The sequence below is a fragment of the Neopelma chrysocephalum genome, unplaced genomic scaffold (assembly GCF_003984885.1).
Source record: "Neopelma chrysocephalum unplaced genomic scaffold, ASM398488v2 Primary Assembly neopelma1_62, whole genome shotgun sequence".
Lineage (NCBI taxonomy): Eukaryota > Metazoa > Chordata > Aves > Passeriformes > Pipridae > Neopelma > Neopelma chrysocephalum.
Genome location: NW_020897719.1, coordinates 5,048,550 through 5,064,494, shown reverse-complemented (window position 1 = coordinate 5,064,494; position 15,945 = coordinate 5,048,550). Strand labels below are relative to the sequence as shown.

General features: G+C 36.5%; 1 protein-coding gene across 1 annotated transcript in view; it reads left to right on the top strand.

The window, feature by feature from the left end:
• CNTN1 (contactin 1) overlaps window positions 1–15,945 on the top strand; it is a 259,467-nt gene that overhangs the window by 163,388 nt on the left and 80,134 nt on the right. The window contains exons 3-4 of the mRNA XM_027682199.1: window positions 3,365–3,494; window positions 15,409–15,538. Of these exons, the coding sequence (XP_027538000.1) occupies window positions 3,383–3,494; window positions 15,409–15,538 (242 nt within the window). The 5' untranslated portion in view covers window positions 3,365–3,382. The remainder of the gene's footprint in view (window positions 1–3,364; window positions 3,495–15,408; window positions 15,539–15,945) is intronic.

Sequence of the window (15,945 nt, the reverse complement as noted above, 5' to 3'; positions counted from 1 at the left end):
TCCAGAAGCATTCTGGCAGGTCCCTGTGTGCAAAACTGTATGTGCTTCTTATTCAGCAGTCATTGCCCTAGTTTTTTCCCATTTTATTTTGGAGGATTGCACTCCAGATAGCTCACTAGAAGTTGGTTTTTTGCATCTAACAAGGCAGAGGCTCTGTAGAGGTGACTGGCTCTTTTGGGAAACTGAACAGTCAAAAGGGACATAAATGTGTTAATGAGTATTACATAGTAATTAAACATGACACAGTTGCAGTTAAATGCCTGTTCATTTTATTACATATTTTTAAAATGTCTTCCTTATTTGCTAAAATTATGGTGCTTTGTTTTGAGAAAAGAGTAGTATACTGTGCAGACTAAAAGGAGTATGTCTAGGTATGTAGTCACTCTGCTCTTACAGGGAAGAAAATTGAATCATACTGATGGCTGAATCATTGTTCAGGAATGATTTTTCCTTAGGCAGCAATATCCTTCTCAGTCTGCAAAGAAAAAGGGTAGAGAGCTGTAAAGCAAGAGTCAGTAGGTAGTGCTGCCTGGGCACTGCAGCCCATGGTGCTGCCTCCAGCACCAGTGCTGCTACCTCAGATATGCCTGGACTCCTCCTTGGCCAGCTGGGTGCTAACATCATATACAACCATACCACCTCACACATACAGACAATAACCTGCATGCTGTCTCATTTCATAGCAGGCAGTTCTGCCAAAATTCAGCAGAGCGATATGAAACAGCCTCACTTCTCACCCCCAAGCTGAGATGAATCAGGAGGGATGGCTGTGCTATATATACAGAAACCACTGAGCCAAAACAAGTGAGAGCAGGGAAAGCATTTAAATCCTGGCAGGGTGGATATTTTCATATCTGAATAAAATGAGGTATTTATAGCATTTACTGACACAATTTTTATTTACTGTAATTGGAACCGTTGTTCAAACCCTCTGTTTTCTGAGCCAGCAAAAAGGGATTTTTTGAGAGCTAGAGGACATTTTTACTTTCCAAAATTGAACCTGAATTCTGCAAAACAGAGGGAGGAGGGATCTTCCATCTGTGACTGTCAAGTCAGAGAATACAGTTCTCTTAACAGTCCATCTATACATTTGAACACAGTTATCATCACCATGAGCTGCTGTGTAATTACTGTTGTTCCCAACAAAGTTCCAGTTTCATTGCTGTTAAACTATGTGCATTATTTCAGCATAACTATGCAGTTTTACTCATGTCACTTGGGAATAAATGTTACGGTGTCATATCGCAAGGATGTGATAGCCAGGGTATGGCTGCTGGAAAAGAGTACGAAGCCATTTCTTGATCTACCTGAGCACTGTCTTCTGGAAAAGACATACCTTGGTCATTTAAGGTAGATGCCTGAAATAGTTATGAATATCCTTTGTGTGACAGAGTCTGAAGAAACTTTAGTGTCACTAGAAGTGGTAAGGTAAAGATGTTTGGTAAATTCTTCCCCTTGGATCCAGCTGCAGTAAGCATATCCATTTGTTGACAATGTAAGAGCCTTTTTCCAGGTAATATTTCTAAATAAGTCTTAGTTCTGGGGTTTGCTGTTTAACTCTTATCTGTGTTTTGCTGAGCAGAGTTTTTATGTAACAGCCATGGTCTTAGGGCCATGGCAACTAATAGTTTTGAACTTTTTGTTAAGGATTTAATATGCTAAAAAAACAAAAGGGAAGAAATGTGACTTGCAACAGCTCCTGTAATTTCTGAGCGAAACTATTCTCTTGTGATATTTCTTGCAGTTTTCCTACACTATATTTTATCAAAACACTGTGAAACACTCTTCTAAGGAAAGTTCACTGTTTGAGGAACATTCAAATGTATATCTTAGCATTATTCTGAGAAAGAGGGGACAAGAGTAAGGCCCCAGCGGCCAAGTCATGTTCCTAGCCACCTCAAGGAGAGACATGAGACACAGGCACTGTGGCAGGCATGTCTGGCAGCAGCTCAGACCAGAGGGTCTCTGTAATCAGGGTAGCAATATCCCAAGCATGCTTTGGGAGTAAGATATGTTTGTGCTTGTGCTTTGTAATTCAAAACTGCCCCTTTCTTGGGATTGGAGGTGGGAAAGAGGGCAGTTTTGAAACTAGATCGAAGACGTTAGATGTCTTTTTAGTAAAAAACATTTAGTAAAAATTTTGACGTGAAAAGAGCAAGAGTCACAGTAAAAGGTAGAAACCACTGTCAGAGCAGTACTTGGCGTGGGAGGCTCGAAAGCAGTAGCATTGAGATTACACCTTGCAAAAAGTGACAATACCATATTAGAATCATTTAGGTTGAAAAGACCTCTTGAGATCATCAGGTCCAACCACTACCCCAGTGCTGCCCGAGTCCACCACTAAACTGTGTCCCTAACTGCCACATCTACTTGTCTTTTTTTTAGCAGGGACCATGTCCCAGGATGCATGTTACTGGAGGGCGTTTTAATATGTATAATTGTATTTTATAATGAAATAGTAACAAAATGAATATACCTAGAGGAATGGATGATATTGGCATGTGCCTGAGATACAGAATTCTGTCAGTGAAGTTCTTAACCAGTGCTATAGCAGAACAAATCAAGTAAGAACAAGATGTGATGGATATAAAGGATGCATTTATATATTCATGTCAAGAAATCCATTAAACAAAACAGAGAATTGCACGCTGCAAACATGATGACACGTTGCCCTAAAGAAATAGATAACAGTCACCATCAAGAAACAAAAGGCAAGCAAATTATTCTGATTGAAAGAAGTAAAAAATCTTACAGAAATATTCTGAAAAATTATTTCTAAAATCTTATGATATTCAAAAGAAGCTGCATGCTTTTTTAGCTTGGTTTTATTATATATACAGGCAGAGTTTCTCCCATAGGGAAAAGAGAAAACATTGAATACAGCATTGCAATAATGCTTATGTGCAACATTTAAAACAAAACTCAAAAAAATTAATACTACCCTTCCAGAGGAAGGTTTAAAATAATTATATACTAGACAAAACGCATGAATTCTGAAAGAGATTACTTCAGTTTCATTGTAGTCTTCTTTTTACAGACTTTGAAATCATGAATTATAATGTAGTATTTATTTGGATGAAGGAGGATAGAATCTGGAAAATGAGTGTGAAAAAGGATGCTCAGTTTTAACATTTACCATATTACTATCACTGGAACATCTGAGTACTCTGAAACAGTGTGCACTCTGAATAATAGAGAAAATTAATTTGATCCAGCAAATTTGATAATGCATTTATTATTCAAAAGACTGTATCCGAATTTAACTTTTAAGTATTCAGTTTAGATACGTAATCTGACAGGTCAAATGTGATACGAGATAAAGCCTTATGTCAGAATTATTCACTTTCTTCTTTCTCTGTAGCAGGTATTTTTAGCTCTCTGAATGATGGTGTTGCAGTGGACAGTTCCTTCTGAGATAATGGCTGAACAGAAGATAACCGTTTGGTTCTTCATCTATCATCTTATTACACCCTCTTTTGTCATCTCTCTAGCAGGTAAAATGGCCTCCTGTTTTAATTCATTAAGCTAACTCTTCTTAGTTTTATGTGTTTCGAGGTCAGTTAGAGTGTTTGTATGGCTTTAATTTATTTGTGCAGATACAACAAATTACTAAATGTGAAAGATGAAACTGGAAGAAAGCATACTTATTAGAATGGATGCCGTAATAAAAAGTTTATAAAAAGACAGGTCTGGACTTCAAATCTGTTCTTTTCTGTTCTAATTTAGTATATGAAATGAAATATTTTTCTAGATTATAAAAATTGTATCAACTGTCTATTGCTCGCAGATGATCAACATGCATAGAATAATGGAAACATTCCCATAAGAAGAGACACTAAACACAAAATTCTGTAATATAGACCCTTTCTAAAATTCACAAATTTTCACCAGTCCAATGTAGTGGTAGTTTTCATAATACAGTGGGGTAATTCTCCATATTCTGATTTTAATTTTTAATTACAAATTTTAAAATGTTTCATAAATAGAGATGGGACCATAAATATTAAAACATTCTGGAGTCATATTTCTAACATCTAAAATTACAGAGATGTTTGCAACTGAAATTTTAGTTCCATTTTAAGAGATAGAAAGAGGACTTTGGAAAGGTGAAATTCAGGATTAAAATCTAGTTTCTGTTCCAGCTGTTCCAAACAACTTTGAGATTTCTAAAACTTTTTTCAGATTTCCATGCCAATTTAAATGAATGCTGATTTTTAGTTACTGTGATGAATTGTACTGCCAGCATAACCAGAACATACATGAAATATTGACCAATATTTGAAAGTGCAAATATTGTGTACTAGTATTTTGGTTGTTTTCAAGGTAGACTTTAGATCCTTCCCTACTTTTGAGGGTCATAGACTTGCTTAATCTGGTGTACCATTTCAGGCATTTCCTCAGTTTCACTAGCATGAGACCATATTGTTTATTATTGAGTCAAAAAATCTGAATAATACTGTGGTGTAAGCTCATTGCCATTAAGAAATTACTATATAACTCACAGGAATGCTTTCTGGTTTAGTGGGAACACTACTTTATTCTATGAACGTTTACTCCATATCTGAGTTCAGTGGAGGATTTACTGATGCCTAATAAAAGTCAATAGCTTCACAATGTATTTATTGTGAGTTTCAAGGGTTTTTTTCCTTTTTTAAGATATGAGGCTTGCTGATAGCACCAAAATGAAAACCTTAAACTCAGACTTTAATTCAGCAATCGGCTTTTCCTGAAATTAAAAAAAAAAAAAAAAAAAAGCCTGTCAACTGCAATCAGTAATGTTAAAATGTGATTTTGCTCTGGTTTTGTTGACATCAAACAAAACAATCAGCTGCAGTAGCAAGCAAGTGCTGGACACTGATAGATCAAAGAATTGAGTCAATCACTGAAGAACAAATGTTCAGTTAATTTCTTAACATGCAGGGCCAAATGATTAATGTTATTCTGTATTCTGCACGTTGCAGTTGTGCTTAGAAGCCAAAAACCGTGGCACCAGAATGTCCCTCCCGGCAGGTGCCCTCAGAGTGATGTGGGAAGGTTTTGCGCTATGAGGGTCATGAGTATAAGTGACAGGAAGAACAAAGAGGGCTGTGATGATATTGCCTGCAGTTTGAGTACGCACTGATACTGTCATAGCAACATTTGTTTGATCTCTCACTTGACTGTTCCTGGCTCTGTTAGGTTCCCAAAAGAACAATAGGAGCCGTTGATGGGAAGGGTTTTGAACAGGGGCAGGTTCTAATTGTGCTGTTATTATTCAAGGAAATTTCCTGATTTATCTTCTGGTATGGAATAAATACTTGGTTGCATTTTTCATCAAAAGCCAAAGTAATGGCCTATGACCACCTCTAAAGGTATGGCACTATTCCCCAATGTGGAAGATTCATAGTCTTATACCATCAGAGGAAGTTTGTTACTTCAGTGTATTACTGCAAGGCTGAGTAGAGCACACACTCTGCTCTTGGACCTGCTCTATCCATTTCACTGGAGAGGAAATCTGCTTCTGTCACATAGGGTTTATGGTACACATCTAGATTATATAAATCTGGTGTTGCAGTCTTTGCTCAGCCCCACTTGATTCTTGCTGGAGGGTTTCTCATTTCAAATGGGTGGTAGAGCTGCTGGCAGTTAGACTGAGCAAATTTAGTTTTGAATTTCTCTTGACAATGAAAATGTCATGGTATCCAGAAAATATGTAGCTGCAGTAACCAAGATGAGATATAAGGGGTTGCTTGGAAATGTTCACAGTATAGTTAAAAAGTGAAAGATAGATACTGTAGAAAAGAAGGAGCACAATGTAGAGTGATCAGGTCAAGTTCTAGGAGGTGTTCTTTCACACATGATACTATCAAGGGGAATGCTGGCAATGTCAAGAGTAATGGAGAATGTGTGAATCGGGGGTGGTTTTCAAGTAAAGATCACGAGTTTCCATTTAAATAATATGACACACCAAGCCCCTGAGTGAAGAGACAAGTTGACTGGGAACAGATCTTGAAAGCAGAGTATTTAAAAAGTTGCTTTAGCACCTTTTAGCAAATCACAGTGTTTCTCTAGAAGTATATTTGGTTCACCTTGCCTTCTGTGGTGTTAGACCCACAGTGCTAGGTAGTTCTACTCTGTAAGTTGTCTTTGGCAAACTGATCGGTGACTCTGTAGTCAAGGTTTTTGCAACCCATGATTCCTAAACAGACCTTTTATATTAACTGCTCTGGACTGAGGAAACTGATAGCTTCCAGATACAGCATCTTTTGAGATGTCTCCGCCCTGTGGTCTTCCCCAAGTTCAAAGCCAAAAAACCTGAAAGTGTTCAGAATTCACCCATTTGATTGAACATCGAGAGCTTTCAAAATTTAACAGCTAGAATTATTGGGGAAACAAGGATCTAGGGACCTGGAGCTGCACTGACTTGAGATATTCAGACTTGGGCCTGAAGTGGTGACAGGCATTCTGAAACTCTATAAGCTGGTTTTATCTGTTTTCAAATCGATCTTTTTCCTGCTGCAGAAAATTCTAAAAAAAATCCCAAACTGAAATATATGGATTTTTTAGAAATTTGGAGTTTACTTTGGAGTAAACACCTTGAATTTTTATCCAGTTCTGCTTCGTGGTAATCAGAGGCAGAAGTTGAGAATTGTTGCAATGACTGGCCATTTCCCATCAGTGGGGAATGTGCACTTACTTTACTGAAGGGAAGCAAATATTACATCAATCAGTGCATCAGAAGTTTAGGCAGAGATCATCTTCTGCAATGAGGCAGGAGCAGTATTTATTTTCCAGGTAAATTATTGCTTGAAATGTAGTCTTGCAGTTATAAACTGCTGAAAAAGCCATAAATAGTTTGGTCTTTCACTTACTGATAGAACAGACAGTTATTATAAGGATTGCTTTTCAGAGTGCACTTTGAGTAGTGGAAGGCAAACGAGAGTAGCAAGTCATTCCTTAGCAAACATGTCAACGATTGTCAGTCCACTGCCAAAAAAAGTTATTTCATACCTATTACCAAGAATATTTGACTTTTCTCCTCTTCCCCCTGACATTTCTCCAACGTTCTTCCAAGTTACCTTTGACTCCCCATTAGATTCGTGTCCTATTGCTAAGTCTGAATTTTAAACTTTTCTTTCATCTGCTGCTTGCCATATAATTCAGTGTACTGAAGTGTATCTTCACTTGGGATAATCTTGCACCAAAATAATTAAGACTGTTTTTCAGCTACAACCTATTTCATTCTTCCAAAAGACTAATTAAAAACTGTAAAGACCCTATACTTTATTGTGCTTAATGAATAGTTGATTACATTTGGCTATGAGAGGAATCATTAGTGAAAAATATTCCTCTGATAATTTATTTCACTTCAAATTGTTCTACCTTTTACTTTGGGATTTGATAGTGCAGCGCCAGGCAGTACCTGAGTTTGGGTCACAACGGTCCTTAGAAGGCAGCTTGTCACTCTAGTGACTCTTCTGGATTGTGCAAAATGAGGTAATAGTCCAGGGTTAAAAATGTAAAAAGCCCTTCTGATTTTTAGGCAGCCTAATGCCTTATTTCCAGAAATCATTAGGAACTCAGACTTCAGTGAAAGCTGGTAGAGCAAGAACGACAGTAAGACACAGAGTCTCTCAGTACAGTGCAGTTTTTTTCCGTGAGCACACGAGGATGCAATTAGACAGCATGCTGAATTTCTGAGTATGTTACTGTTATTTCATATGCACTAGAAAGGTTTGTGTGTGGAGATTCTGTAGAATGATTACTGCACTTCAGCTTCATCCCTAATTTGCTGGGCACTGTCTTTCCTATGAGATCAACCTGTTAGGCTCTTCAGTCACTTTTGAAGTTAAAACACTTAGGTTTTTAAGGAGGAATCACCTAAATTATTTATGTATCTAATAGACTAATGAGAGTATGTTTACAAGTACAGTAATTGGTATTAGCTGGCATTCCTCTTGGCAGTATGAGAGGACAAGCAAACTGTACCTGTCATTATTAGGCATAAGTGGAGAAACTTGCTCTGCCAAGGGCTGGAGCTTTTTATACTTGAAACTCACTGTAAAGGAGAAAGGACATCATTAAATAGGCGACTCTTCAAGGTCTTCACTGACACATAGGAAATAGGAGTAGTTCTCCTGCTGTTTTCAGTCCAGAAAAGTAGAGGCAGTGTTCCCAAAGACAATCTAAACCTTTCATATAATATGAAGTGGGACTGCTTGTGTGGTTACCTCTTCTGTTTGAGTGCTGACTAGTTCATGGAAAATGATGTCCCTTAGGCCTCTTGGTTACATACACTGGTACCTCTTCTCCATCACAAAGATGGCATCTTCTTTATAGACCACAAAATACTATATCATGACTTTTTTTGACATGAATACATTTGCTGCTTCAGCACATAAAGCTTCCCATGAATGCTCCCTGCAATTTTTCCCACATGATTGAGAGAAGTAAAAAAACGATCCAGCTCCCAAACCTTAAATTATTTATGGCTTGGACTTTTTCCAGAACAGTAGGTTCAAAAGTACATGTTGTGAGCTGAGGGTTAGAATCTACATATTTTAAAGCTTTTTATTACAACATACAACATTACTCACATTTGCTAAGGAGATATAGTAGTTTTCTTCTAAAAGAAGAAGTGTATGAATACACTTAATACCAGTTTACCTTATCTGTCATGTTCTACTTGGATCTTAGAAGACTATTTCATGCTACTGCTGAGTGTCTGATATTCGTAAAAAAATAATCACAGTGCTCAGAAACATGGAATCGTGGAATTGCCCTGTTTATGTTCCAGAAAGCCTGCTAGAGATATTTTGGTTCATTCCCAGATCATCTAGTTTCTGAGCATGAGCTTCTCAGATACTAGTAGGTCCTCATTTCTGTGACATATAGAAAACAGTACAAGATCGAAATATGAAATGGTTTCTAGGCTTGCAGTGCTGATACAGAGCCTGACAACTTAGTTAAACTGATAATGAATGAATCCATGGTTCTTATGTTCAGCATCCCTTAGGTTAATCTAACCATGCACTGTGTCAGCAGATCTTTGTCCCTCTCTCCTGTGAAAATATGTAACTGCATACAACACTGTCAGGTAGATCAGTACTGACACCAAATGACTGTCTAGTGCAGCAACTTTTGGCTGCTAGGGAAATAGGTAGATGTACAGCAAAGAGGAACAGAAAGAGAAGGAGAAGACTAATTAGAAAAAATAGAGTTGTTAATTAAGATAATTTTATATCGGTGCACAGTGGGAGTGATGGGATCTTAAGGTTTTTCACCTGGTTTAGCTTCTTTCTGACATTGACCTTTGGAAAACTTTTCACTGACTTACTGTCTATAGTCATGTCACCATTCGTAGTTTTTATAATTCATTCTTCTTCAGCAGAGAACTTGAATATGTGCTTAACATTGCACTTATGTGTAACCTTGTTCATTTGGATCACCTTATATGCTTAAATTTTGTGATGTATAAAGTTCCTGAAAGAATATGAGAGGCCTTTAATGAACTTAAATAAATAAATGCTGTCTCATTATTATTTGCTTTAAGCAAACAGTATTACTATTTCACCTTTTCTAAAGATGAAGTTAAAAGATTTTAATGTTTCCAGCAGAAGCTTTTGTAGCTGTCCCTTACTAAAACTGTTACCATCTTTTCGTTGATAATATATTTCCTTTACAGTGGCATTATTAAATATTTAGCTATCAAAAAATATTGCTAAACTTCTAACAATTATCTTCAAAATAAATTGTTCTATGTAGACTATCTGAAATGAAATTCATATGGTTTTACCTTTTCCTTTTTAAAGCAAAATGGTAATTTCTTAGTTAAAGTATGCAATCTGTAGGTCTTGAAGAACATTCAAATCTTTCTCACTTTGTTTTTCCGCACTCCCATCTAGTATATGGAGCTTTGGTCCTCTGATCTTGGATTTTTTTACTATTGAGTTGAATCCATTTACAGAAATGTTTGCAGGATTGGGGCCTTAGGATGCATCCACTGTATTTTCTGAATATATGGATCCATAGGCATATTTAAGCCCCACATGTTTTACTGCCAGCCCTTCACTGTATTTCACTAATATGCAATATAGTTTCCTCTGTTAGTTTCTTTTGCAAATATTAACTTACGTGCTCATGTGTTTCTGTTTGACATGTGCCAGCAAGTTCTTCCTGAGTAAAGCATTTCTTAAATGGTGCCGGATATAGAAGCCCTTCTAGGAGCCTGAGTGCCCTAAGTACTGGTTAAGTGAACACTTGCTCCATTTTGTTTAATCAGCTGTTTCTCTAATTAGGATTTAATTAATTCCCTGGGTTTTTTTGTGATTTAATTTGAGGATTTAGTGAGATTAAAGACACTTTAGAGCAAAAAAGACAAATGTACAGATGGGCATCCATTAAAAATACCCTGGACATGATTCACACTGTGGGAATGAGTTCAGAGAAATCACTTGCTCTTGATGTCCCATTTAGTCTAGTTTCCCAGTGAATTGCCACACAACTATGTGTCCACCATTTCTGATGAATCACTCCATACAAAATTTATTGGTAACACTCTATATCAGTTATGACAATTCTGTTCTGAAACCAAATGGGTGTCACTTTTGTATGTTCCATTAAAAAAAAAATACTACCTTTATAAATAAGGAAAAACTTAAAATATTATTTTTACTCTTAAGTAAAGAATATTCCATAGCTCCTGCATGGAAATATAGGTTATAATTACCCTATAAGATAATATGGAAAGATATATCGTGTAAAGTAAGAGTAAATGTTAGCTTACAAGATTTTTTTCTTATTTCCATACTAGCCATACGAAGACAGAATGATGCACAAGTGTCCAGCGTGGTTTAGTGACCTGTATTTCAGAGACATTTGAGTAAATCACTAGAGAAGACTAATAGTAAAATTAAAGTATACTATTCCTTTTGGTAATTTTCTGTTTTCTTCTAGTTTTCTTCTAGTTTTCTATATTCAGATTAGATAAAGAGTTGATTATGCAAAATATAAGTGTATTTTTGATTAGAAGTTTGCATAAGTTGATTATGCAAAATGTAAGTATATTGAAAAGACAGATAGCACTCTCTACAAATAATTTAACTAAACAAATTGCAGGAATGTTCCATTTCAGGTTCTCTGCAAAATAACATTTCAGACCAGTTATAAAATACCTTCCTGTGTACTTGTGACAACTGTCCATGAGTGGAAGAAAACAGATATATTTGAATTATTGTGGTTGTTAAATGTTAACTGTGAAATAATGTGTAATTATTAGTAGCTGCATTTCCCAGTGAACATAGTGGTCTTTTGTTCTCATTTGCATATTTTCTGCCATATGATACAGAAGTCTTGATTCAGATCAACATCTCTTTCCTTTTAAGTGTGTATTCCCTGCCTGTGTAATACATATCAGCCTTGTGATATCTTTCAAATATCAAGTCAGAATTTGTCTGCTATGTTGTTCAATTTATGCCAAATTTGTACCCGTCATAAGTAATTAGTGTATTTAGAACAATACATTTAATTAATAAATTTTATAGAATTACATTATGAAAATACTGAACTAATGAGAGGTACACTCTAATAACAACAATTAGGCTTTTGGAAATAAGGCACAAGAAGTAGACCGATATGGTGGCATATCAAAAGATTGTATTTACAGGTAAGCATAATCTTCTTATCAAAGAGGAGAAGGACAGGAAGGAGAATCAGGAGCAGGGTATATAGAGGCTGCAAGGCCGTTTTGGTGGGCAAGTGGTTAGGAAATGGAAGAATGTGAGGTGAAGGGAGATCCATAGAGGACAGACACAAGGCTATTGATTTGGTTTTAGTTGTTCTTTTTGTGACCCAAGTAATGCAAAAGGAGTGCATGTGGACTGGAAAGCCTCTTTGTCTCTGTGTTCTACAGAAATTATGTCATTTGAAAGCTAGTTAATTTTTTTAAAATATGTTTATATGGAAAAGTTTAACATTTCTGAATTAAATGTATATATGGAATTAGGATGCACTGAATAAGCCTTTTCACTGTGTCTTCCTTTTCCCTCTTCTTAAGGAATGTTTCTTGACATGACTTGAAAAGAATTGCCTCAGGTGGTTTGTGATTGTTATTTTCATACCATGTTATTGGTATCTTTTTCTCTGAATGTGTTGGATATTTTGTATTATAATCCCTCACAGGCTTGTTCAGGGTCATTAAGGCGTACTAATATAATTCTGTAGCATATCTGTAAGGCTTTCAGATTAATATATCTTACTTAGGTAGTAGTTCTTTCGGATGGTTCAGTTAATAAGACAACTTTTTGCCACGCTAAAGGTTCAAGACTATACCCCTGCTCCTATTCCACCCTTTGAACTGGCAAAGATCTTCATCAGGGAAAAAAATCACTTCACTAAACTGAAAGAAAACTAATCCAGAAAGCAATAATTGAATAGATTTCCACTCTCTTTAGCTCTAGCAACTACCTAAGAAATCAGACAAGCACAAGCAGCGTTGCAGGAAAGCCCAGAAGGGAAATGACACTGCCCAGCTGCAAAGTGTCACTTAGACAAAGGATGACAGAACCACCTTCCAGAGGGAAAGGTTCTTATACAGGATCTGTGATCTCATCAGCTGAGAAGAGATTTTCTTGACCTTTGCAGAGAGTTCCTAATACATTTTAGCACTGTTGTTGAAAGGTCTGAATCTTGTTTGCAGAATTCACTGAAGAATGCCTCGAGTAGTCAGGTGCTTTTGCTCCAATTTAAAATATAAATCACAAGAAATATACCCAAAACATAGGGTATAAAGGTGTTTGGGAGGTCAGATGTTCCATTCTCTTGTCTAAAGCAGGACCAGAACAGATGAAGTGTGCTTCTCATGTCATCCTCAGTTTACCTAATACATCCATTTCTTTCATCTTGCCCTACTTTTTTTTCCTCCCCTTTTTCATGTAGGCACAACTTCAGTGAGGTGATCCTTTTCCTTCTACTCTTAGTCTACCCTTCCTCACTCTCCAAACTTGTCACGCAGGCGTAGTACTTAAAGTGTGAACATTTCTTGCTGATGTTTTCACAACACTTTTCTGCTACTTAGTGTTTCATATCACTGGTCCAAACTCAGCTGGTGACTAAGAAAGGTTTATTGGTTGCCACACCTGACATTCAGTCTATGCATTTTATTCTGCTCAGCCAGACATCTGAAAACATTCATAATAGATTGCAGCAGAAATGCCATTATAAAGCATATGTGGTAGGTGTGAGAAGCAGGTGTTCACTCAGTATAATTAATAGTGCTGGCAGCATTAAAAATGCATGACATGAAATGCCTAAGTATTCTGTACATTGTTTGAGTCCTAAGGTGGAGAGTCAGCTGTATATGATATGGCTATTGGCTGCTGGAGGCTGTTGTTACTCTGTATTTATATTTATGAACTGCACAAAACATGCCATCACATTTGTGGCTCAGTCATGCCGGGATCTGAGCAAATATGTGAATCTTGCCTTTTCAGTCTGAAGCCACTTCTTTTGACCTAGCAACGTATAGATTTTTACGTCATGTTGTGCTTTAAAATATGAAAGAAAGCAGATCATTTTTCAAAAGCTCTACCTTTTTTCTAGCTGCTTTTCTTTACTTCTTTGAAAGACTTGTCTTACATTAATTCATCTTTAAAAATTATGTTACCTGACCATATGTCTCAGAGCATAACAGTGTCTTCTGGACCTGCTCCTGTTTTCAAGGGAAATGGTGATTTTTTCCCCCCAAATTTGAAGTGGAACAGGAACTTGCTTTTTATCTATAACCTTTTTATCTGCAAACCTTCTTCTAGTGCTGTAATTCAGTGTCTATTTATGAATATAGAATTTAGGAACAATAAAAAAGGTATCTGCAGAAGAAATTTTTTATATATATGTGGTATTTTAACACTGACAAAAGTCATGTTCTTTAGGTATATCAATTTCATAAAACTGTCTAATTTAGTCTAAAATGCTTTATAACCAAAGACAGGAATTTTAAGGGCAAGAGCACAAAACCATAATCTGTTCCAATGTAACCATTCATCTATTACATTGCCAGTTTATCTCCTGATCTGTGAGCATATTTAAAGTGTAGCATACAAGACATGTAGTGGATTTTTATAGGCAGCACAGATAATATTGCAAAATGTCAGAATTTTTCCATCGTCAACCATTGCTTTTGGAAACTTTTTAATTAAATTTTTCAGCCATCTCTGAAGATCTTATTAGTAAAACTGTGCTTATTTTGTTTGTTTCCCTTCTATTACAAGATTCTTCCAGTCATTTTCCAGTTCTCTGGCATCTCTGGGATTTGGAGCAATCCTGAACTTGAATGGAAAGTGAACCTGGTAGCAGACATGTACTCCTTTCCTTCTCCCATGAGTTTGTTTACAAGTGTCCATACTCTTAGTTCAGTTTCACTAGAGACCTGTGAGAATTAGAGAGCTGTGTTGTCTCAAAATTTTATCTGTATGGAGCATGCACCATCTCCTCACAGAGCCATTTTGTACCTAGAATGCATATTTGCTATTTTCACAGAAAAAAACCCCAGTCACATCCTGTATTTACTGAGCAGAATTTTCCCAGAACTTTCCACCTTTGTTCCTAGTCTTGCTTCTGCAGATCCCAAAGAGCAACCTTGTATGCTTGGGGGAGATAAAAAAGAAGGAAATGCAGCAGGGGCAGGCAGAGCCTGCCACCTTTACAACAGCATCAGCAAATGGAGGATAAAGATTAAAAAATACAGTTTGTTGTCAAACCTGTTTGACATTTATTCACCTTTAAGCTCTTGACTTTACAAACTGAAATTACTTTCAATAAAGGACCTTTTTAAAATTTTATTTTGGAGGGTAGAAAGCTAACATATGCTAACATATGGAAAGGAAGGACAGGCGTGGTCTGGAAACAATGTAATTCTCAGCTTTGATATCCAACATAAGGGTTTTTTTTGTCTGATGCAATAAAGATTCTTGCTAAATATATAAAATCATTGGAGATTATTAGATTATAAGATCAGGAATAACTATAGGTAGTTGTTTTGGATCTGGACCTGTTGGATGAGAATTTGTTGTTCTCTGTGGAATAAGTTGGTCTCACTGCATTTCTAAAGGGCATATATTCAGTTCGTAATTATCTCCACATTTGGCATAAAGAGTGACAAATAATTAATTTCAGCAGCAAAAGCACACAAGGTAGTATTAGAGGGACATAGCTTGAGTTACTTCAGTTCTCAGAAGGCAGAGGTCAGTGAAGGACAGCCAGCACTTCTGTTATCTGTACTGCTCCAGTTTTGTTGAAGCAATATAGAACTTGACTTTGGGGAACTTGTTATTTGGCCTTCACATTTTGAATCTGGAATGTGTGATGCTAACTCATCTTCAGTTTGACTGGTAATTAAAAAGTGATTAATTTGAAACTCTGTTCTGTTTTCAGAAGAAGGAAACAAAGGTTATGGACCTGTTTTTGAGGAGCAACCTATTGATACCATCTATCCAGAAGAATCTTCAGATGGACAAGTCTCAATGAACTGCAGAGCTCGAGCAGTTCCTTTTCCTACTTACAGGTAACCTCTCTTGTTTTGATTTTCAGATCTTTCTTATTTTACTGAGCAAGTGTTTCAGATTGTGTTATTAAATGATTGACTGGCATAAAAGGTCAGTACAAAGTCTTCAAGGCAGGAAAAATGGGGAGATTTGCAATTTCTAAGACTCAACCTCGCTTCAGTTTGCCAAAATGTCTAGACAGTGTTGAAAACAGTATATTCTTGTTGTGTTAAATGTTTTCAGCTTTTAAAAGAAATACAGATCCGGATGTTAAAAATAATTACCTTAAAAAATAATTAAGAGGCTACCTTTCAATCTTAGGCTAACTGAGGTTCAAGTCCTTGTTCTTCTTGATTCAGAATGGCTTTTTTTATCCTATTTTGCTAAAAAGGAAAAGGATTTGCTGTTGAACCTGCATATTCTACAT